Source organism: Antechinus flavipes, chromosome 4 (genome assembly GCF_016432865.1).
Source record: "Antechinus flavipes isolate AdamAnt ecotype Samford, QLD, Australia chromosome 4, AdamAnt_v2, whole genome shotgun sequence".
Taxonomy (NCBI): Eukaryota; Metazoa; Chordata; class Mammalia; order Dasyuromorphia; family Dasyuridae; genus Antechinus; species Antechinus flavipes.
This window is the reverse complement of record NC_067401.1, coordinates 315,576,662-315,602,985: the sequence shown is the minus strand read 5'-3', so window position 1 is coordinate 315,602,985 and position 26,324 is coordinate 315,576,662. Positions and strand designations below refer to the sequence as shown.

General features: G+C 33.9%; 1 protein-coding gene across 1 annotated transcript in view; it reads right to left on the bottom strand.

Annotated features, from left to right (window-relative positions):
• The window catches only part of ENPP1 (ectonucleotide pyrophosphatase/phosphodiesterase 1), a 110,420-nt gene that overhangs the window by 44,851 nt on the left and 39,245 nt on the right, over positions 1 to 26,324 (bottom strand). The window contains exons 2-7 of the mRNA XM_051997751.1: positions 25,076 to 25,148; positions 20,683 to 20,799; positions 18,129 to 18,254; positions 16,869 to 16,929; positions 11,742 to 11,839; positions 1,335 to 1,414 (exon numbers count right to left, since the gene is read on the bottom strand). Coding sequence (XP_051853711.1) covers positions 1,335 to 1,414; positions 11,742 to 11,839; positions 16,869 to 16,929; positions 18,129 to 18,254; positions 20,683 to 20,799; positions 25,076 to 25,148 — 555 coding nt within the window. The remainder of the gene's footprint in view (positions 1 to 1,334; positions 1,415 to 11,741; positions 11,840 to 16,868; positions 16,930 to 18,128; positions 18,255 to 20,682; positions 20,800 to 25,075; positions 25,149 to 26,324) is intronic.

Sequence of the window (26,324 nt, the reverse complement as noted above, 5' to 3'; positions counted from 1 at the left end):
CATTTGACAAATGGCAGCTCTATCATTATTATACTTGTCATAGATCTAGTGCAGACTGAGGAAGGGACCTGTGCTTAGTCTGTAGTCTCCCATAATGAGCTGTTGTCCTCAGCCCTGGACTATATACTAAGAAAGGAGTTTAAAAGAACCCAACTATGCAGAAGCTGTGTGATTATAACTCCAGAAACAGAGGATCATCTCAGATCTAATTCCCAGCCCAATCTGAAGCCTACCATAGAATAACCATGGCAGGAATCCCTGGCAAAAGGGAAACCTGCAGAGCTTTCCAGCTGACTCATAGTGGCTGAATTCCGCAGCAGCATTCTGGAGTTCTAACTAAGGACAAGCCCATAGTTCTTTCACTTAGACTCAACGCCAAGTCAGAAACTTGTAAAGCTGCAATAAGGAGGGCAATGCTTAGACTTCAATTTAGATCAAACTGCTTTGGGCACACTTAAAGCTTACAGATCCCCAGACTAAAGTGTCCCTAAAATTCTGGAATGAAGCCCTTATTAATACTTACAGATCCCCAGACTAAAGTGTCCCTAAAATTCTGGAATGAAGCCCTTATTAATATCTTCAAGAAAGCAGCAGCATACACCAACAAGACACAAAATAGGATCAAGTGTATCCCATAATTTCCTTCAAGAAATACAGAGGGCCTGACCCTAACACAAAGTCCAAAGTCAGGAATTAAAGCTGAAAAAAATCAAGAAAAACCAACCACCACAGATATATTTAATCCATAATTAAATACATAATCCATAATACATAATCCATACTTAATACATAAATCCAGAAAAAGAGAATAATTCCAAAATATTTACAACCAAAGATACAAAAATAAAAATTGAACACAATTTCAATTAGAATTCTCAGAAGAATTGAGACATGAATTTTTTAGAGTTAAACTAATATTATAAATGAAATGCAGAGGAAAACAAATGCAGAAGAAACAATCAGAAAAGACATGATTTTGTTTGTAGGAAAACAATCAGTTGTTAATGACTCTATGAGACAATTAGAAATATTAAAACAATGTCAAAAAACTGAGAAAATAGAAAAACATGGAAAATAATTCCTATCCAAAACAAATGACCTGGGAAAGAGATCAGTACTCTCTAAAAGCTATGACGAAAAACAAAATGATCCTAGACTATTTCAAGAAACTATAAAAGAAATCTGCTTAGATCTCTTAGAAACAAAGGGCAATGTAAACATGATAAGAATCCATTGGTAAACTTGTTAAAAATTAAAAAAAAAACCTTAAAGAAAAATACCTAGTAACACTATTTTCATTGTGGCTCAGTGAAAATAGAAAATATATAGCTTACCGTGACTAGGCTGTAGTGATTGGGAAAGGTTTTTGTTGGATATACAGGTCTCAAATTTGTAGTGTGTGTTCCACAATTTTCTAAAGGCAAAAAGTGATTAAATATTAAAAATATTTTATAACCAGTTTAGCTTATTTTAGAAATAGATGGCACATTAATATCAGCAACAAAGAAATAATGAAATTGGACTTGGATTTCAAAAAGATGCAAATAAAATTGTAATAATTAATGTAATAATTAATATTAATATGTAATGATTCGACCCTAAAAATCTACAATATATCATCATATAGTTACTAGAGCTTTTCCACATGCTACAGTGGAACATGAGTTCTGGCAATTTCTAAAAGAAAAACTTCCAAATAGACAAAAAGCATCATGCTGTACAAGGATCAGCCAAAATTTGCAAACAATACTAGAACACTGAACAAGTGATGAATTCTTTTTTTTTCCCTCAGCAACTTATGATAAAAGTCAACCAATGTGTAGAAAGCTTGTAAATTCCATTAATTTAAGTAGTGCCCATACAAGCAAACTCCTTGATTCTTGAAGTAAAAATAATGAAAAAACACTGAGCAATCAATTCCATATTATTTGATAAATACTAAACATGGTGCCAAAAAATTTCATTTTTAAATTTAAATGTTCTACCAGTTTATAAGTAATAAAAATCTTCAGATGAAAAGATACTCCAAGCATTTTTAAAAATAACTAGATAATGGTGGTTTTGTGTTGTTCAATAAAATGTGTAGTAGAGAGACAGTGTGATGTGATAAGACGCTCAATGTGAAATTTGAGAATCAGTGTTTGAATCACAGCTCTGTCATTCTTCAATCTTTGTGAACTTGTTCGAGTTATGAAAAAGCTAGATAAGATTAACTTTATTAACTCTTTAAGATCTAAATCTATGAATCTATGAAAATTTGTACAAAAATCAAATTGTCTTTCTACCAACACTATAATTTCACAGATGTTTTTCTTCATTTCTAATAGACCTGTCATTGAAGTAAATCCTAACAATTAAACTTTAAATTCTTAAACCTAAAATTATCACATTTTAATCTGTAACTTAGATCACCAAGAAGTAATTTTCCATAAACCAATAATTATATGGACAAAGAAAACTTCTTCAAAAGACATGTTAATCTTTCTTAAATGCAACCCACTCGTTAATATATTTTCTAAACTTAAATTTTAGTATTTGACATTTTCTGAAAGTTAGTTAACTGTATTGCTCAAACTAATGAGAATGCCAAGCCTGGAGTCTAGAACACCTGAGCTCAAATACAAAGAAGTACTATCTGTATGACACTGGGTAAATCATTTAACTCAGTTTGCCTCAGTTTTCTCTCTGTAAAATGAACTAGAGAAGGAAAAGGCAAACCACTCGAGTGTCTTTGCCAAAAAAGTTTCAAATGGGATCAGGAAGAGTAGAATAGAACTATTACCTTTTAATCAGGCAATGTTTCAATGAATCTATAATCTCATCAAAATCAGCACTTCCTCAAATACAAATTTCAAACCATTCACATCTTTATCATTTGTAATTTTTTTCTATATTTTCTAGTAAATCCTTCAAAGGAAATCCATTCAATATTTCAAGTGTTTCCTTGATGTCTCTTGAACCCAAGCCCTAGACAATACATAAGCTATCATTTTACAATACATAAGCTATCATTTTGGGAGATAAAATTCATCATTGATATTATAGTACAACTTTTTTATGCCCAAATGCAACTTGTCATTGCTCTTTTGGGTAACCTACAATTTTGATTCCTCAAAGATTATACATTCCATGATTTGCAACTAGACAGCATTACTGGAAAATTTTTGATAGTAAGAAGATGATATTTTTGTTTAGGGGGAAAAAAAGGGAGGGGGGACTAGAAACACTGAGCAATTTCCAGATAAAGAATAAATAGAAGTATATATGGAATGGTTTTACATTTACATATATATGTATATGTCTCATCTCTAAGGTAGAAAAAAGGAATAGCACATTATAGATAATATATTTGCAGTTTCATGTGCAATCATCTTTTTTCTATTCTTTTATATTATGGAAATGCTTGTTTTACTTCCTAATTTCAGAATAAAATCAAATAAAATGATTCAGACTACTCTCTTTCACATGTGTAACTTTAGATTCACCAATATAAGATATCTATATGAGATACGCTTGTAATTAAATCAAAATTATCTATAATAGACTAAAATATGGGTATTTTAAATTTCCTTAATCTTCCTCTGGATCTACTTATATTAAGTCCTTTTCACTAATTGAAAATCTAATTTTAGAGGCTCACTATCCATATGGAGCTCAATCTAATCAACAGAATGGCACTTGTGAATGGGAAGATGTTGTCATCCATCAGGAATCTCTCCATATTGATTCTCATCCAGATATATTCACTACCAGTGGCAAAACCTTTAACAAGAAATTTTCTATTGTATTTCTTTATTGAAATCAACAATCCAGAGATCAAGCAAATTGTTGTGTTATCTAGGAAGGAATTTTATGATCTGAATTCATACCAGAAAAATACCTTAATGGTAAAATTCATTGAAAACAATATTTTCCCATCAAATCAAATATTGTTTTTATAGTCAACAATCAAGTCCTGAAAATTATTGTATTTTCTGTAACTATCAGTCAATTGTGTGACAGTAAAGATGTTATTTTCTATAAAATATCAATAGTATAGCAGTTACTTATGACTTGTCTGAGTATAAGTAAAAGTAGGTGGGAGTCCCACATCTCATTATTGGTAAAAGCAGCTGGAAAGTACAAACAACTTTATTTTATTTGTTCCTAGCTAACCTGTGGGTTGATTTTTTTAAATTTGTAACACACAACAAACAACCTTAAGGTTGGTAGAGGGCTGAAACTCTTGGGTTGATGCACTGAGGTCAGTTTGAGCACTTAAGGCTAATTACCTATTGGACAATACTCTATGGATGGACCAAGGACCCTAATTTCACTGAAGAAGTCTCTGGTGACCAGGAAATGTGGTGAATATTTTAATAGACAAACAGGGAACTTACTTTATTAAGGGCTAAACTAGTAACCTTTTCTAGCTGAAATGGGGTAGATATTGGGAAAAGATTCTCCCCCAGCACCAGCCCCACCCCACCCCACCCTGAAGGGGCACTATAGAAAGCATGCTTAAGTTGATCAAGGTACAAGACTTAATTATAACTTTGTTGCAGATTGCTAGACTCTTGGATACATTAGAATACACGTCCTCTTGGTTCTTATAGGAAGAAGAGATAGGCCCAGATAGTTGGAAATTGGTAGGAGAGCAACTATGTGAATACTACAATGATAAAGGTCCTCATTCAATTTCCAAGGAAACATTCTATATATACAACATAATACAATTGGCCTTAAAGAAGGCTGCAAGTTATAGAAAAAAGAAATTTTTTCAGAACAGCCAGATGAGGAACTGTGAGGAAAAAGAGGAGGACAAAGGATGGATTAAAAGTGCTATCACCAGAGGGCATGGGGAGTTAAGTGAGGATGAAAAGTGTGGAGAAGGGCATGGTGATTCTGGCTCTCACAAGGCAGCTTCAACCCTGCTTAAATCAGAACTGGTCCTTGACATGCCCCCATCAACTCCACCTTCCAGGATTGAGGGAGGAGGAGGAGTGGGGGGTAGTGACATCACCAGCCCCTCCTCTCCAGCAATCACCCCTTCCTATGAGTAGATTGCAAAAGGCAGTACTTAAAGCCACAGAGGAAGGGAAGGATACAGCTGAGCTGAAACTAGAAATGTATTCTGTGATTCAGCAGTTTAACTCTTCAGGTCAAGAAAGTAGAAGATATGCTCCTTTTGGTATAGAAGTCCTCAAAAACCTGAAAAAGGCTTGCACTCTTTGGGGCTACATCATCTTATGTTAAGATGTTATTACAGAATTTGGCTTATGAAGTCTTAACCCCTAGGGACTGGAAATCTATATCAAGGACATGCTTAGAACCGAGACAAAACTTGTTGTGGCTTTCTGAATATAGGGAGCTCTATAGGATACAAGTCCAACAAAATACTCATAGTGGAGTTAATCATCCAATCACTTGTGATCAACTAACAGGGGTAGGTTCTTATGCAGAAATTTCAGTACAGATTAATTAGCCCATAGCAGCATATGGGCAAATTGCTGCTGCTGCTCCAAAGCATGGGTTTCTCTCCCCAGTGAAAATGACAAGGGTGAAGCCTTCACAAAAGTAACACAAGGGCCAAATGAATCCTTTGCTGATTTTGTGGGATGTTTGCAGACAGCTGTAGTACGTACTAATGGTGAAAATGCGGTAACAGACATTATGATAAGGAAACTTGCTAAAGAAAATGCTAATGAGGTTTGTAGAAGAATTATACTAGGACTGCGCAAGGGTGCTCCTTTAGAAATCATGAGACGCTGTGCCACAGTGGGCACAAATGTCTTTTATACTCAGGCTATGATGCAGACTCCCCAAGACCCGAACATGGGAAGACAGGGTCCCTTTTGGCAAGGAACTTCCAAAGAGACTCATCAATGCTTTCAATGTGGTAAAGTAGGGCATCTGAAAGCTCAATGTTAGCATAGAGACAGAGTGAGAAAACAGGGTGGGAGAGCAAGACCCAATATCCCATGTCCAAAATGCAACAGAGACTTCCATTGGGCCTCAGAATGTAGACTCATTCAGGGAAATAGGATGAGGGGCCCAGCCCCAGAGCCTGAGACAAAAAATACTTGGGGCATGACAGCAGCCTATGCTACACCCAAAAAGTGCCTAGAAGTTCAGTGCCTAGACATGACCAATCAGCCAGGAAGCAATTTGATGGGAGAAAGGGATTACACAATCAACCAGCCAGGAAGCAACCTAATGGGAGAAATGGATTACATTTGGGGAGAATAGAGTTGTATGCAGCTGAGACAACTAAGATACCCTCTGGAAAGGTGAAATCTATTCCTCTCCAGCCTATGGATCCCTTGCCTCCAGACACAGTAGGCTTGACCATTTCACTTCCTGAACTTATAAACATATAAGTGAACTTATAAAACAGTGTCCATCCATACACTGATGTGGGAAACTGGGAACGCGTAGATAATATCTCAGTCACTAATACAGGTAGACAATATGTGACTTCAACCAGGAGAAGCAGTAGCATCAGGTTTACTGATACAGACTCCTAATAATCAATCTGGGGATTGTTGCCTAGATTCTGACTCCAAGCAACAAAATCAGGAATATACTGTACACCAGCTGTGACAGCTGACTGACCTATGCTCAATATCTATATAAATGGCACACCAGTAGAAGAATTGGTAGACACTGGTGCAGATCGTTCAGTCATTAGAGGTGCCAACTGGCTCAAGTCACTGGCCAAAGATTAAGGCAGACACCTACATGTCTGGCATAGGAGGGTCAATAGCAGCTGAAGTTAGTGCTACCCCTTTAAGATGGATATTTGAAGATGAAACAGAAGTAAAAAAACTCCTTATATGGTTGAAAAAATCCCCATCAATCTGTGGGGAAGAGACATTTTACAACAATTAGGATTACAAATGAATACTTCGTTTTTATTTTAGGCAAGGCTGCTGTTGAAGGCCTGCCAACACTTTCACCTGTTCCTATCCAATGGAAAACTGATACATCAGTGTGGATAGAACACTGGCCCTTAAGTAGTGATAAAATTCAGGCCTTATTAGATGTAGTACAAGAACAGCTTGAACAAGGGCACTTACAACCTTCTCTAAGTCCTTGGAATTCCCCAGTGTTCATTGTAAAAAAGAAATCTGGAAAATGGAGGATGCTCACTGATTTAAGAAAAGTGAATGAACAGATGGAAACTATGGGAACTCTTCAGCCTGGGTTTCCATCTCCTATTCAACTGCCTAGAGAATGGCCTCTTTGGGTTATAGACATTAAAGATTGTATCTGTTCTATCCCTTTAGTTAAGGAGGATATGAAAAAATTTGCCTTTTCAGTGCCCAGCGTTAACTCGGCTGAGCCTTATAAAAGATATGAATGGACAGTTTTGCTACAGGGAATGAAAAACAGCCCGACATTGTGTCAAATGTATGTTGCTGCTGCTCTTACTCCAGTAAGAAAAGCATTTCCAAAAGTTATGTTATTACATTACATGGATGATATATTGGAATGTGCTTCTGAGGAACAAATGTTAGAAGTATGTCTATAAAAGACCATAGAAACACTAAGGAACTACAAATTGCACATAGCTCCAGAAAAATTCAAAGACATGCTCCTTTTCAATATTTAGGATATGAAATATACCCTAAGGTGCTTATAGTACAAAAACTTCCTTAAGAACAGAGAAGCTAAACACATTAAATGACTTTCAAAAATTGATAGGATATATCCAATGGATGCATCCAGTGTTAGGCTTAAGTACCTATCAATTACAACCATTATATGACATTTTAAGGGGAGACGGTGCTTTAAACTCACCACACAAGCTTACAAAAGAAGCTCAAGAGGCTTTGAGAGAAGTTGAACTGGCTTTATCCAATGAAGTTGAAAGAGTCACTCAAAAACCCTTGGAAACATTAGTTTTGCTGCCCAAGAGGAACCCACAGGAGTCCTTCATCAAGGAGACAGTGTGATAGAGTGGGTGAACCTCCCGGCACAACCAGAACAAAGCCTTACTCCTTACCCAGTGCTTGTGGCTAGAATTTTATTAAAGGCCATTAAGCGAGCAGTACAATTATCTGAGATAAGACCTGACAAGATATACACCTTTTATACTAATGCACAAATTAATGTATGCTGTAAAACCATCCCAGAGTGGCAAATTTTATTAGCCATGGCTCCAAATTTTACACACGGGTCTCCATTCCTTAGACAAGCATTTGCAATTATGGGTGTGCCACAAGCAATAAAAACAGACAATGGATCTTCATATACTTCTAAGCATTTTGCATACTTTTGTGCACAGTATAAGATTTTACACACTATTGGAATACCTTTTAATCCTGAGGATAGGCAATAGTAGAGAGGAGAAACAGATATTAAAACATTCCTCCAAAAACAAAAGAAAGGGGGAGCCATAGGTTACCCTAGAGAACTTCTAAATCTAGCCCTTTATACTATTAATTTCTTGATTTTTGACAAAGATGCACTGGCTCTGGCAGATAGGTTTTATAACCCACTGGAAGGGCAGTGTCCAGTGCGAGCAGCTCCACTATTTTTAGATAATCACCAGGTGATGTGGAGAGACCCAGAAAGTGGTGAATGGAAGGGACCAAATAGGTTAACTGCTTGGGGGGAAAGAGTTTGCTTGTATCTCCACAGATGGAGAAGGAATCAGATGGGTGCCAATGAGGCGTATTCTCCTTGTCCATTGGAGAGAGATGGAGCAAACCCTTATAACAAAGGAGAAGACCCAAGAAACACCGGGTGGTTGCATTGCTGACTGTGCCTGCCACTGAAAGAACTTGGCAGTTATGGCATTTGACTCATGGACATCAAAAATTGTTGGACTTCAATACCCTCAGGGATCATTGGAATCCCGGAGACATAAAAAGATTGTAGGACTTCAAAACCCTCAGGAATCATTGGATTCTTTGAAACATGATAAGATTGTTGTAAGATTTCAAAACCCTCAGGAATCATTGGATTCTCTGAGACATGATAAGACTGTTGTAGGATTTCAAAACCCTCAGGAATCATTGGATTCTTTGAGATATGATAAGACTGTTGTAGGACTTGAAAACCCTCAGGAATCATTGGATTTTCTGAGAAATGATAAGACTGTTGCAGGACCTCAAAATCTGCTGGAATCATTGGATTCCCTAACACATAAAAAGACTATTGCAGGACTTCAAAAACTTGTGGGGATCACTGGATTCTCTGACACGTGAAGCAATGGACAATAGATTGGTTTTGGACTATTCCTTGGCTGCTGAAGACGGCATATGTATAACTGTTGTTTACACACCCTCCTTCTAGGATTTCTGGAAATCTTTTACAATACCATGTTGATTTATATTGTTTGTTATATCACTACTTGCATGTGCAATTCATGTTTGTTACACTACATTGAGCCTGCACTGGCTGTGGGGAGAGACTAATAGTCTGTGCATTATTGCTATATGCTTTCTTGTGTAAAAACTCTCATGCTGATGGGTTTGTACATACCTGTTCTAATAAGACCCTTCAGCCCAGAAACCTGCTAGCAATTCCCACTTCCTTTTGGTGCTTTTCATCTCACTTCCTGAGATGTCAGGGAGGGTGTGATCATCTCCTTTTTAGTGCTTTCACCTTCCTTTCTGAGAAGTCAGGGGCGGGGGGAGGGGAGTGATCACCTTCTTTTCTGTGTTTTCACCTCCTTTCCTGAGAACTCAGAGAGGGTGTGATCACCTCCTTTTTGGGGTTCTCACCTCCCTGAGAAGTCAGGGATGGCATGACAACTATGTTCTAAAACAAAAGAAAGCAAGAGATGTAAAGGGCTGAAGCCCTTGAGTTGATACACTAAGGTCCGTTTGAGCACTTAAGGCTAATTACTTATTCGACAATACTCTATGGGAATGTATTTGGAGAATGGCCCTTCCCACTATCCTGTGCTGGCTCAATAACTGGTGTATACAGAGAATTGTAGGAGGGACTAGGGGGTGGAGTAAGACTAGCCAGAGTCACTTTGGCAACAGACAAGGAAGAAGGAAGGTCACGGAGATTCTGCTTCCATCCAATTCAATCCTACCTCAAGACCAAGAATAAAGACTAAGGACTTTTCCTTATCCTGACTCCAGCTGATTCTAAGGTATCCAAGGTGCTAATCCGGTCATCACATAAGGCTATTAATTATTCTATATCATCTGATATTGGAAGCCCAATAATGAATTCAGGATCATGGCTTTATCTTAATTCAGATAAATTCCTTTCCTTTAGTACTAATAAACTTCTGACATCCAAGCTCAAACCATGTGTGCTAAGAGAATTAGCATGGACCTTATAGATTAAATGCTTTATAGATGATATGTATTATAGGGTAATGCTTACTTTTATATGAGGATTTTTCCCTCAAGGTAAAACTGATTTGAGAGAGACACAAAAGAGCTTTCTATCAATTAGCTGAAATTAAGGTAATCAAAGAATTGAATTAAATTCTTATCCTACTGTGGAAAACATTGTCATTTAAAAGTTTCAAAAGAAGAATCTAAGAAAAATTAATCCTTCTATAAATGTGCATTTCAGAGGAAGTTTGATATTTTAAACAAAATAAAAATCACATGATCCATATATACCACCAAATAATTATTATTTTGGAATACCAAAAAAAAAAACCCTAAAAGAATTTATATGTCAAATGAAACTCCAGAATTTGAGTTTCGCAAATAGTTATAAAGCCAACTCTTTCAAAGTTTGAAAGAAATAGAGTATTAATCAAATTCATATTCGTCATTAGCATCATGCTGTTATTGTGCAGTCATTTTCATTCATGTCTAATTTCATGACCTCATTTAGAATTTTCTTGGTAGAGATACACTGGAATGGTTTGCCATTTCCTTCTCCAGCTCATTTCATAGATGAGGGAACTGGTGCAAAGTTGGTTAAGTGATTTGTCTAGGATCTCATAGCTAATAAGTGTCTGACCTCAGGAAGGTGGCACTCTGTTCACCATGCTATTTTGCTGCACCATTAGCATCATACCTATGTGCCAACTACTTTCATAAGAATATTACCCTTCTATGTCAATTTAGAAAAATAAATATTTATTTTCATCTATTTTACCCTAGTAGGATGGATTAATTTATTGACAATGAGTAAAATACTCTAGTTTTAAATATCCAACTACACTCCTTCCTCCCTCACTAATAAAGATAATAGGGCTTTAAGAGAAAAATGAATATTCACTCTTTGGTAATATGATTTAAATCTTTGGCATGAATTACTGCCTAAGTAATACATGCAATATTGTGTACACAATGATCATTTAGTAGGAGCTGTTGATGGAAATGAATAAATTGGGAGCATCTGGTGGAAGCAATTAGTATATGAAGTTTCCATGCTTTTCTATTCTGTGTAAGAAGTATGGTTCTGCAGATAAACCAGTATTCTAATAGGAATTCATTAAAACTTAAAATTCTACCTTTAAATAAAAAAAAATACATAAAAAGATTTTCTGCTTATTATAGAAATCCAAGCTTTTGGGAAAGAACAAACACAAATAAAATGATTGAGACCAATGAAGCTATGATAACTGTCACTATTACCATTTTATAAAAGCAAGGCATTACCGTTATCCCAATTTTAAGTTCCATTATCTGTCAACCAGCTGCTCTAGCTGAATGGACAGTAAAGAAAAAGAAAAAAAATCCAGAATTCTACTGGTACTTTTCCAAGCATGTTTGCCATCAACTCTTTCATTGAAAGATCACATTACCATGTTCAACAGTAAAGTTACTCACGTAGTTTCTTAATAACAGGAAGAAGTCCACCCCAAGTGTGCAGATATTCTGCCCTGAAGCCATCCAAAGAAAACAAAATGGTAGGTGGGATTTCAAACCTAGGTCATAAGAAAAAGCTGTTTTTAGGAAAGAGCATTTTGATGAACTTTATTCTTCCTTTTGATATTTTTTTCATAATGACGAATTTTCCACTATGACGGGACTGAAAAAAAAAGCTGGACATAAATCCTGTCCAAAAAAAAAAAAAGTTTATATGCACATATATATAAACAATGTGAATTTTGAGAAAATAGAAGGACAAGAAAAGATCTCCAATATAGTAAGCTTTACTTATGGAGTAACCCCATAAGATATGTGAAAGATTTGAACAAGAATCCTAGAGGATTAGGAATTATTGATTTAAATATGTTCATACATATATTATGTGCAAATATCTAATTTATATTTGTGTGTTGCATCTAAATATCTAAATAATATGGCATAGTGGATTGAAAATAGTTCACCTGGGACTAAGGGAGATCTGGGTTCAGCCCCATTTCTGACACACACTTGTTTGCAACTTAAAGACAAATCACTAAAACTCTCAGTGGCCCCAGACAACTTCCAAATCTATAAGTTATAGGACAATTTCATCCTCATCAATTTCAGTAAAAGAAATTTTCAGTTCAGAAATAAAATTACATGTACCCACAAATAAGAGTATTATGTATTATATTATTATGTTATGTAGACCTAGTTTTCATGATATACAGATATTATATAATATTTTCATTAAGTATTCACTTTTTTTTTATCAATCAACAAGCATTTATCAAATGCCAACTGTGAGTCAGACACTTGGAATACAGAGACAAAAATGATGTAGTCCATGTCTTCAAGGAGTTTATATTCTATCAAAGTATTAGAGGGAGGAGAAAAGAAAACATACAAGTATAAATAAAATATACAATAAAATAAAATAAAATAAATATGTATATATAAAATACAAAAATAAAATATTTAGTCATGTGTTTAGTCATGTCCAACATATACACATACAAGTATACATTAAATATATCTTCTCAAAAAGATTTAAAAAGGCTTCCTGTAAATGTAGCACTTGAGCAAAGCTTTAAAAGAAACCAGAAACTCTTAGAGATGAAAAAATAGGCCTTTATAGATGTAAAAAATGATTATTAACATTATGAATCACATTTCAGAAAATTTCTTATTACTTTCATTATAAAATAATCATATACCACTGTAATACCCATAAAGTTTTCCCAGTATTTTCAGAGACGGTGAGGAATAAATATATTCCAAGGGGAGAGGAGGGACAAGGATCACCAAGAAGACCATTTTAGCTTTACCAGAAAACATGGGGAGAAGAGTTATATATACTAAGCCTAGAAAGGGAGATTAGAAACAAACTTTGAAAGACTTTTAATGTTAAAGATTTAAATCTGCATTTTTATACTACAAGTTACAGGAAGCTGTAGACATTACTTAAGAGGGAAATCTCTTGATAAGTTCTGTGCTTCAAGAAAATGACTGGCAGTTTTGTGGGGTATGGACTAGAGTAAGGAGAGACTTGAATTAGGGAAGCTAATTAGGAAACTATTGTAATCATCCAGGTAAGAGGTAATGAACTAGAGTCATGGTAATCTGAATAATGAGAAAGGGACAGATTGCAGGGTATCTGAAATTTCTTAGTGTGGGGAGGTCCAGGGGAGGAAACCTAATCTACCAATACTGAGTGACAACTCTTCTGCAACTTACAGAACTGTCTGGGGACATTAGAGGTTAAATACATATAATAGTAGGAACTTTAATCTATATCTCTCTGTCTTGCCCAAGTCAGTTCTGTGTGTGTGTGTGTGTGTGTGTGTGTGTGTGTGTGTGTGTGTGTGTATGCCTATGGGGGGGTGTATGTATATGTAAGTATATAAAATTTGTGTATAATACATATGTATATACATGTATACATACTCATATAAATATATAATAGTTCAATAGAAGACATTGTTTGAGATGCAGCAAAATCAGTTCGTTAGAAAAAACACAAGAAAAAACTGGATTCACAGCCTTAACTATGAGATCTCTGACATATCATTTCACCATTCACAACTTACTTGTTTTTCTGCAGGATGAAATGGCATGACTAGATGATCTCTAGGGTCCTTTCCAGCTATAATATTCCATTCTGTTCTTTTCTGTATGAGTCATTGGATTACTACCAATAAACAAATTCAGTTATACTGGTTCAAGGATGATCAGCTATATTCTAGAATAGGATCATCATGGAAAGAATTATAGAGCAATTAAAAAATCATTTAATTGCCATTAAAAACTGCAGCAGTAGTTAATTGAATGTCATAAATATTCAGAAAAAAGAGAAGCAATGAGAAAAGACTTGCCTGAAATTTCCCTTCTTATTTATGCAAAATTTTCCTTGTCTGAAAATCTAGCTGGGAAATCTGATAGATTTTTTGATTCTAGTAGGAAGTTAGCCAGAACTTAGCAAAAAGGGGATATTCTTTAAAATATACATCCAATTTCCTTTGACCCTATACAAAATAAAAAGTCAACAGAGATAAAAACAAATTAAGATTATTAATTTAAACAATAAGCTATTATTAAATCCATTTCAGAAGATAATCATATTTCCCTAACATACTCATATTTCTATCACTGTAATGGATCAGTTTATCATTGTAGGAATTCTCAGATACCCACTCACATCCTAACTTATTCAACTTTATCACTATGGGTGGCTCTTGTCTTAATACTACCAAACATCATCCACTGGGGAGTCATCCAACCTATTGTGGGAACTTTCTCAGTGAATTTTTAACATTGCACAGATACCAATGAAACATGCAAACACTCTATCAAGTCCCTCCTCATCAAATTATAAGCACATTTGCTTTCCTAGCCAGATATCTTTTTAGTGGATTGTCCTTCCTTGGTTGGTAATATATTCATATTGCAACCTACTCATACCCACTATGTATTTCTCCATTGACCTTTGGGTAAGCTTCAATTTTAATTCTCCAAATGGTATATACTATGACTTGCAGCTTTATACCATTACTGGAAGAATGTTGTTATTTAAAAGGATTAACCTTTGTTTTGAGAGGAAGTTAGGGAATATTAGAAGCTATCCACTGCACTGTTAATCTTCAAATCAATTCTGGAACTAGTTAATTATGCATGTACAATGTCCATCAGACTATATGTACTAACTGACCAGTTCAATGTGTTATATCCAACATAGTCTGGACAGTTTTCATAAGAACTATAAATAATACAGGACTTTTAAAGAAAAGTCTTTTTTTGGACAATGTACAATATCCATTCTCACTTCTTAATTTATATCAAAATAGCCAGTATATTTCTTCAAACTATGAAACAAATTTCTGATTCTTTTCAGCTAAATTCAATTCAAACATTTATTAATTACATACAAGGCATTGTGATAGATACTGAAAGAGATGCAGAATTGAATACAGCAAGCTTTCTTCTTAAGACAATTACAATCAGGCAGCGCTTTTTGTAGTGGCTTTTCTTGGGAAATTGGGAAATGAATGGATGCCCATCAATTGGAGAATGGTTGGGCAAATTGTGGTATATGAATGTTATGGAATATTATTGTTCTGTAAGAAATGACCAGCAGGATGAATACAAAGAGGCTTGGAGAGACATACATGAACTGATGCTGAGTGAAATGAGCAGAACCAGGAGATTATTATACACTGCAACAACAATACTGTATAAGACTGTATTCTGATGGAAGTAGATCTCTTTGACAGAGAGAAGATCAAATTTAGTTCCAATTGATCAGTGATGGACAAAATCAGCTATACCCAGAGAAGGAACACTGGGAAATGAGTGTGAACTGTTTGCATTTTTTGTTTTTCTTCCCAGCTTATTTTTACCTTCTGAATCCAATTCTTCTCGTGTAACAAGAGAACTGTACGGTTCTGCACACATATATTGTATCTAGGATATACTATAACATATTTAACATGTGTAACACTGCCTGCTATCTAGAGGAGAGGTGGAGGGAGGGAAGGGAAAGGTTGGAACAGAGGTGAGTACAAGGGATAATGTTGTAAAAAATTACCCATGAATATGTTCTGTCAATAAAAAATTATAATAATTAAAATAAATAAATAAACTTACAATCATAGCAGCCATATAAGTAGATAATTATAATAAAAACAACATATGTATATGAGAAACAAAATACTATAAGAATTCAGAAAAGGGAAAGATTGCTTCCAGCTAATGTGAAGGCACTTCATGCAAGAGGCAGACTAAGCAGAATCTTGAAATAAGTTTTACAGGTAGATGGAGTTAGATTATTCAATCAAGAAGTATTTATTAAGTTTTCATTATGTTCCAAGACCTAACCACTGGGAATACAAAGACAAAAAACTAAAGCTTTGCTATCATGGTACTTATATTTTATTGGAGAAAAGAATTTGTACAGACATAAGTACACGTATGTACAAATTAAATAAGAGCTAAATTGGGGTATAGGATAAGGCACTAACATCTGGGGAAAATCAGAATAGATTTTATCCAGAAGTTAACTGAGTTTTGAGTTAGTTTGAGTTTTTTAGAAATAACAAATTGTAAAAGGTGTAGATAAGAAGAGATAATATTCTCAAAAGGGGGAGGGAGGGAAATACTGAGCAGCATGGAGATGGGAGGTGGAATATCATGAGAAAAATCAGGACGATTAGTTTGGCTGAATCATAAAATGCATGTAAGCAAATGATTTATATAATAGAAGCATGGAAATAATAGGAAAATATGAGTTCTAGAAGAAATTCCACTTGGCAAAAATAGAGAAAAGAGGGGAACAGTGTGAGACAAGGAGGGGTAAAACAGTTTAAAGCCAATACGTGAAAAACTAAACATCTAAGAATTAACTGATTCAATATAAGCATATTATATTAAATAGACAAGTATATTAGGATATAAGAAATGTTACACAAGATTTGGGGATAGTTATTTACCATCCCACTACACACAATTGAAGATGGGGAAGGGAAGAAAAGAAAGATTTCTCTTAAATATGATGAAGAGATTTTTTAAAAGCAGAGGGATAAAAACTGAGATTGTCACCCATAATCTTACCCTGTTGGACACTGAGGCTCAATAATGTTTTCACATTTTTCTTCTACCCAACTTTTCTCACCTAAAAAGAAGATTTTTAGAGAAATAAAATATTATCAAGAACTATGATCCTGGCACATCATCAAATGGCAGCTTTTCTTTAAAACCTGCAAGCCCATATAAATGCATGAGGACATGTCAAATATTAAAATATATAAGAAATTGTTACTGCTCTAATAACATTTAATTGGACCTTGGAAAAAGGGGAGAATGTTTAAGTGAATAGTCTAATGTAGCATTCCTTATCTACTGATAATATATGCTTCCTGCATATATCTGCCTCACTTTCCTTAACTGTAAAATGACAACAATAATAATAATAATAGCCCCTACCTAACAAGGTTATTGTGAGACTCAAATAAGATTATATTTGTAAAATACTCAGTAAAAAGCCTGGCACATAATAGGCGCTTAATAAATTCTTTCTGATTTGGTTTCATTTTTTAAAAACTTATCTATTATATTTCTTCTGCTTTCCCATTTTGGGATTTTTTTTCTAGACTTTATAGAACATCTAAATCCTCATGTCATCAGGGGAAAAGATCTTTTAAAAAATAATCAATTAACTCTCAAAAAGTTGGGCTCCATAGAATTTCAAGGTACTCTTTTTTTATGTCCTTCTACACCTACTATAGTTACAACATATTAGTAAAAACAATTATTAAATAATAATTTAAAATAATTTTTCACAATTCTTTCCTGTTCACTGTTTCATATGAAACATATCTCATAGCATCTCCATGATGGAACAGTCTTGGTATTGACAGATACAGAATTCATTTTAGAGGAGAAACTAAGCTTCTTTTAGAGATGAGGAAACTAAGGTCTGGAAATTTACTTGACTTGTCTAATATCACTGAGAGAAAGAGAAAGAGGTCTTCTATATCCAGATCCAGGATTCTTTTTATCAGACCATGTGCCACTCCCTTCTCACTCATTTAAAACTTGTACAAACAAAGCAAAGAGCAGTTATGCAACTTGTTCAATATCACAGAACCAATCATAAGTCACAGAGACACCTAGAATCAAAATCTCTTAAATACTTTTCTAAGCTTGTGATATAGGCACTATTTTCTCCTCCTCTCCTTGAACATGATTGTCATAGAAGCTCTCTCCACCTTCTTCTCAAGATCTAAAGATGAAACATAAACCAAAGGTCCAGGAAACATCCATAAAGATGTTAGTATATTGCAGAAGTAGAATCAAGTCAAGAATTTTTACCTTGGCAAACAGAGGCATAGTTAATACAGCAGTCACCCTTCTCCTTGCAGTCATCTGTACAGGAACAATGACTTTTGGGTAATCTCTTCTCACCACACCTGAATTTGCTGCAAGTCCATATATGCTCTGAAACAACAAAAGGAAAAAAGTCAAATAAAATTGCTTCTTATTTGGATACAATGCTGTCACCAACATAAATGTCCCTCTGGAGGACAAATGCTGATTTTTCAGATTTGACTTCCATTGACTATATGCAGTTTAAGGTAGAGATTTACTATAAATTCTGTTTTAACCTCCATACAACCACATAAAAATTTTGAGGTTTGACTATCAAGGGAATGAGTATCAAGATAATTAATTGAAAACATGCAACTACAGCTAATTCAAAACAACAACTCCCCAGTTTCACATTTTAAAAATTAAAACATTATATTGGCAGAAAAGAATCACAACATCAGTTCTCCTCTGCCTACCCACCACAGAGATATAGGTATTTGACCAGTCACAAAATGTCTAAATTTTTACCCGCACCTCATTTAGTACTGTGAAATAATGTACTCATAAAAGATTATTTACTTTGTGTTTTTTAAAAAGATCACTCTGTGAAATTTCATAATTCATCCAAACTAGATTCTCTCAGGGATACTATCTAGGTATAAATCATGGCAAATCACAATCTCAAAAAAAATCATAATTCTCAGTGACCCAGTTATGAGTAGAGAGACATATCATCATCATCATCATCATCATATCATCACATTTATACAGAGTTTTGAGTCTTGCAAGCCTTTTGTAAATATCTCATTATTCCTCAAAACAACCCTAAAGGGTAAGTGCTTTTACTTTCCTCATTTTATAGATTAGGAAGCTGAAGGAAACAAAGGTTAAGTGATTTGTCCATTATCACACAGCTAGTAAATATCAGTGATATATTTGAAGTCATATCTGCCTGACTTCAAGTCCAATATCCTATCCACTGCACTGTCTAGCTGCATGCTGGATCTGTAAGCAGGCTCCAGCCCATTATTAATAACATGCACATAATAATTGACATAAAAGACTATGACTATAAAAGGTGAAGGGCTCATACAGTGTTGTGAGAGCTAGCAGAAAAACAATCTATTATACTAGTATCCATAAGGAAACAAAGTCTCCAGATATTTGGTGGGTCCTTATAGAACAGTTATACAAAGCTATAGATAAAGATTGCACACAGTGAGAGCATGCATAGCTTCTGGTATCCTCAAGTGGAGGGAACACCCATTTCAGTGTGATTATGGAGCCAATGAATGATTAAAGTATAAAATCTGTGAAGTATGTAGTGAAAAACATCCATGATTAGAAAAATTTTCTTTCTCTATGACATTTTAAAAGATTGATATTAGGTAAGTGTCCAAGAATTCATGTTTTAGCTCTGTAATGACTAAAGAAGTGATAATTAAAGGATTAATACATCATACAGACTCTAAGCACCAAGCCCAAATGCAAAGTTCAGAAAAAGAAATGTATTTGGCATGAGATAAATATGTATATATACACATATGTGTGTGTATGCTCATACTTCTCTCATGTCACTAATTTTTAAAAGTATTGGAGCATAAATGCTTTGAATTTTTTAGATCTAAATAATTTGAAATTAAAAACCAAAATATGTTTCCTATGAAAAAGTGACCTGTATAGCCTAAAGCTATTTCTATATATGTTCCTAGATTTAAAAAAATAAAAAGATTAAGCTCTTGCCTTGGTAATATGCAGAATGTGATTGTGTTTTGGGTCTTGTTACTAATTTTTTTTTTATTGTAGACATAATCAGCAAAAAACATGACAAAATACAAAAAGAAAGGAAAAAAATATATAATTTTTACATAGTTTTTTTTAAAGAAGTATGATATGTGCATACACATGTTTGTGTAGATATATGTGTATATAATTTTAATTCTAGCTGCAAAACTACTTTATTCATTTGCATTTTCTTTTATATTTGCTTCTTCTGTACATTTCTTAATTTTTATTCAAATCTAATTTAATCAGATTTCTGTTGAGTCTGATTTTTTTGCACATGTCTCTACCCAACAACCTATTGCTTTCTACTCTAGATGAAGACTTCCCTTACAGCAAACATAGTTAGATTCTTATTAGTTTGAATAATAAATCCTCTAAAGGGGTTAAATATATTTGAATTTGCACTATTCAAAAGTTATAATTATAACTTGTTATGTTTAAAAATTATAAATATATAAATTATGGTAATTGATTCTAGACCAGTAGAAGAACTATGTGGCATGAGTTCAAATAATATGATTACTTCAGAGGATTCATTCTTCACACAAACTGGCAGTTAGCTGTATGCATGTTCCAGGAAAAAACTATTAAATCAACACATGGGCTATGTTTAAAAATCTCTATCTAAGAATCCTGTATCTCAAGTCCTGTCAAGCTGTGAGAGGAACAAATTCTCCAAAAAAAGTCTATTTTGATGCATCTTGTAGGCTCAATTTTTGTCTTTTCCTCTTCTAATTTCTACTCCCTTTCCATTTCCCCATATATTTTATACCTGGTTCTATACATGTTTCCTGGTAATCTAGACAGCAGTTTCCAAGTTCAACACAGGCAACATCACAGCGACAGTTCCCAAATGTTCTCTCAAAACAGCGACCTTTGCAACTTTTTACTGAAATATTAAACAAAGAGTTAACTGCTGCTAAAAATGTATATAGAACAAACAGCACATCAACGTTTCAAATCAAATCATAGAGTCACTAAAAAGGGAAGCTTAAAATTTTGGCTTAAATAACATCAGTGGTATTAATAACCATGTTATCTTAATACCCAATATAATACACAATATCATATTTGGTAGTATAATACAATCATTTTTATAGGATTATTTGTAACTAACTAAAAGGAAAGAAATTTTGCAGTAACGAAATCTTTATAAAATCCTATTAAGATCCAAACTTACAAAATGAGGAAGAAAACAGAACAAGAGCTCTAAATAAAATTTTGGTCCTGGGTGAAGGTGTCTGACAGTTGCCTGGTCTGTTCCAGCTTGCATGAGATTATGTAAACTACAACATTTCAACAAGGGACAGAAAAGAAAGAATTTGTCCTAGGGCCACTTGTTTCCTTGATTTAAACAGACCTGACTTTAATATACAAAATTAACATAAGGTTAAAGCAAAGTAAAGAAGAGAAGAATTTTGAAAAAGTTTTAAGTCAGTCAATTGACATTTATTAAACTCCTTTGATGTGCCAGACACTTTGCTAAGTGCTATAATTTGAAGTGCTATACCAGTTCAATGAGAGAGAAAATGTCAGCACCACATAAATGAGTAATAAAGTAGCTTGTGTCCACAATTCTCTCTTAAATTCCCCAAGTCATTGGCAAGGAAATTTTCACTCAATTAATTTTGGAGTATAGGGCAACTTAGGATCAATAAGTAATGCAATGCATAGGATGCAGTCTGGAGTCAGAAATACAAGAATTCAAATCCAACCTTAGATACTTACTAGCTGTGTGATCCTGTACAAATCATTTAATTGTGTTTGCCTAATCTGGAGAAGAAAATGGCAAACCATTCCAGTATCGTTACTCAAGAAAATTACAAATAGGTTCACAAAAATTCAGTTATGACTGAACAAGAACTACAATGGAGCCATATACACAAAAAAAGATCAGAAACTTTTTTGACCTAATAATTACAGTTATAAATTTGGTAAAATTTTTGAGAATCTATTATTAATCAAATATCTCTTTAAGAGATTTATATTATAGATAATGTTCAATATTATAGTATTGGTTTTTTATAATTGATACTGAAGTCAATATGAATTTTTCATTCAAAAACTGCATGACTAATCTTCACTGCTAAAAAATAAAATTGTAAATGCTAATGAAATATCTAATATGAAGAAATTCCTAAAGGAAACATGAAAAGTGATCCCACTTGAGATTAGTAATACAATAACAATTTGGCACAGGAGGCATTTGAGTAATTAGTAATGCAAATGTTGTGGGGGAGGGGGAGTTGAAAGACTAGGACCCAGGAAATGAATATGGATTTAAAAAAAAAAAAAAAGGATAAAAAAGTCAGGAGGGAATGTATTGATATCATAAGAAAATTAGTGGTGCAAGACATACTTTGGTGAAGAGGAATACATGCACACATGTACACATCAAGCACATAACAGGAATGTTACCATACACAGAATGAATATAAATGATGGGGGTTTTTTTCTTATCTTATCAGGGCATGGTTATTTTATTCTCCTCTTTTAAGCAAGAAGTGATTTTTTTTTTTAGATATTATAATTATAATTACAAATATTCTTTTTTTATATCATAGACAGATATTGACTTTTTATAGAAAGATTCAATATTTAAGTTAGCATGTATTATTTTAACTTATTGCAAAGTAAATTTCTGATTCAGATCATTATAATGTGATGAGTTTTAAAATATTAATTTAATAAATTCTATATATTTATTCTGGAGAGATTCTTAAGGAAACTTTAAAAGTGAACCTACTTAAGATTAATAGACTCTGAAAACAACTAGACACTATTCCTAATCCTACAATAATGGAAAAATTTAGCAAGAGGAAAAAAAGTTGCCTAATAATTTGTCTAATTGTTAAAACTTCTAAGGCTTCAAAAGGCTCATAATAAAACCATCTTTTATTCCTGAGGAAAGCTATCTAAATTATTTCTCTAAACTGAAAGGTACATTGTAATTTGCTCAAATATTATAGTTCTACTCACAACATTTTCTCATTGTGAATTCTGAACCTTCTGACTTCAGGGAAACATAGGATAAGGAGTAGGGGCCTACTGTCCCCACCTTAACTAATGCAATTAGAGAAAAATCAGGATGTAATTACAAACTGCAAAGTAGGTATTAAGGAATATCCCAACAATCTCACACCAATGTATGAAAAAGTCCTTAATGAGAAATGATTATAGGGCTTTGACATGGATCTTTATCCACTATAGACATAAGAAAGATCTTGTGACCATTTTAGAGAACCCATTCTGTGTCTCAGGCTAGGGATAAAAACAGCAAGTCAGCTCAGTAGTTGGCCAGTTCAGTGGTGGAAAATTCCAGACTTAGGAAAGCTTTGTGGAGACAAAGAAGGCAGCAGAGGGTGGGAGAGTGAATGTTAAAGAAATGATGTTATCCTCTATCCTACACTGATCATGTCATTGGATAAACTACATCAATAGGAGACAATGCAGTTAGCCAGGGGCAGAGATATACATCAAAAACATATGAATAAGAAAAGATAGTTAGTTGCCTAAAAGGTCATTTCAAAGAATGTGATCTCTCCTGGTAAACAGAAGTGCTAGATATGGAGCTCAAGAAAGGAGTGGATACTGGAAACCAGTTTAGTTGTTAGCCCATCAGCAGAAAGGACATATACATAGTGAGCTATGTAAGGACTTTATGAAGGGAGAAAGGATTTCTAGTACAAAGAGTTGTGAGTTACTCTTTAGACACAATATTCCTCATTACTACTCTAACAGTAACAGCTTTATTATTATTGAATAGTAATATCCTTATTACTATTGCATTTTGAGTCCTCTCTTCCCAAGGATGCTACATATATTTGTGAAATATTGCACCCCAGGCTTTTGAAGGGAAACTTTTGTACTAACTGTGCTTGCTAAGCCATTTAATTAAAGGACTTTGATAAGAGTTTAATGAGTCTGCTGCTAAAAGTTCATGGAAACACCAGTTGGGTCATACATTAAAAGTGCATCCTCATAGGATTATCTCTAGAACCTAATAGGTAAGTTACCTCTGGGAATCCAACCTGATATTGTTAGTGGAAGCTAGGGAAAGTAGCTTCAAAGAGATTTTACAATAGGAAAAAGCTTTAGCAAGAGCAACAACAAAAAATTATATGTGTGTGAACCACTACATAGAATTCCTAATCCCTCTGTTTTTGTTCGCCTGCATTTTTGATTTCCTTAACAGGTTAATTGTATACTCTTTCAAAGTCCAATTCTTCTTGTGCAGCAAAATAACTATATGAATATATATATATATGTATATATGTATACATATATTGTATTTAACATATACTTTAACATATTTAACATATATTGGACTATCTGCCATCTGGGGGAGTGGATGAGGGGAAGAATGGGAAAAATTGGAACAAAAGGTTTTGCAACTGTCAATGCTGAAAAATTACATATATCTTGTAAATAAAAAGCTATAATAAAAAAATTATATTTTAAGACTTGAACTGTTTGCAATGCCAGAATTCCAGAAGCCTTGAGAAATATTCATAGATTATTTTTATATGTTTGTCTGACATAATGCTGTACATTCATCATCAAACTGAATCCTCACAATGCTGTAGAAGTTGGTAATGCAAATATTCATAAAACAGATGCACAGAACAATTAAATGACCTACCTAAAGTCATATGGCTAGCAAGTAGTAGATCCAGAAAAATAATATAAATCTTTCCATGTCAAGCACATTGAACTTTTCAATATATTATTCTAGCTCACAAAAGTTTCCATGACAGCAGAAATCATCCAAACCTAATACATATATGCAGAGGATACATAGACTAGCCACCATGGTACTCGTAGCAATAATTTGTTCTAAAACATTAGTAGGGGACAATTGAATTAAATGGAAGTCTAGGATTCCCAAAGAACACTGTTGTTAGTATCTTTGTCAGCCATAGTTCTCACTTAAATAACTTCTCTGCTCCTCATTTTAAATTCAAATGCTGATAAAAATGTTGTTATAAAAAATCATGAAAATACATACATGGCTAATATCATATGGTGAGGAAGGTAAAGTGGGCTCCAAAAATAAGGATAAATTAAATTAAACTCATTAGATATTTATATTGGAACAATGTCAGTCAATATCTCTTCTTTAACCGTAGAATTATGATACTTTTATTATCTGCTATTATGATTACCTTCTCTGGAACAGCTTGGTTTCAATCCAAATATACACCCAAGAATTGTTGTTAACATGCAAACAGACAGCACCTGTGCAAAACAAAAACTCCACTTTATTTTCCCAAAACAATATTTTCACCTATTTAAATTTTTATTCAACCAATCCTGGGATTTTTTTTTTTTGGTTACATTTATTGGAGAATTGTTGAAGAAATTTCCTCCATTGATTCATATCAGTAGCTGTTCTATAATTTGTATTCCAGAAAGTGACCCATGTTTCTGAGATTAATTGGTCCTATCCAAAATTCTATAACTAATCGTGTCAGAGATGGAACTTGATTCATGTTTTCCTATCACCAAAGGCAATTCTATTAACCACAACGTCATGCTGTCTCTCTTATGTTGCCAAAATATTTCTTGCTACATCAGGTAGGTAACAAGGTTCATTAATAACCAATAACCCAAATCAATTTATTTCATTGAAGGGAAATTGGAGATAGCCTGACCAGCACCCTAATTAAATTGTTACTGAAGACATTATAGATTTATGAACTTCAGAGAGGGGATTATTTTTTTTTCTATTTCCTGCACCTGACACCACAGTAGCCACATAATAAACAAGTGTTGATCAATGGATGGTATGTGTCCGTTTTACCTCTTGCAACTTTGTGGGGAAAGTAAAACAAAATAATACATTGTAATAGATAAAATAACACATTAAAGTCAGGAAACCTGAATCCTAGTTCAATCTCAGATACTACCTAGCTATTTAATATTGATATATTGCTACTGTTCCATTTTCTCATCTTTAAAAGAAAGGAAACTTTATTTGAAGCTTTAACTAGAAATTTTGCTGTCAGTATAAATGAAATGTGCCTCAAATCAATTTCATATTTCATAATATAAAAATAATCCAATAATAATTAAGACAAATTTCTTTGAGAGGAGAGGGGGAACTCATCAGTCAAGTGGCTTCTTGTTCTTGAACACTGGCATATAAAATTTTTGCATACTTTTTATTTTGGTGTCATGGAGAAAATTGTAATTATCCCTCCCTAGTTTCAGCCCTAACTTAGCAAAAGAATCACCAAGATTTCTTCTAGTTTTAAAATTATATGATTTCTTTTCTACCACTATATCTCAATATCACTTGATCAAATCATCTCCTTTCTATATTATATTACTCAAGTTCACAAAACTTCCAAGAATAAAGATACTACTGGAAGCACTGGAGGAGAGAAATGGCAATGGGATCATGTCAAAAAA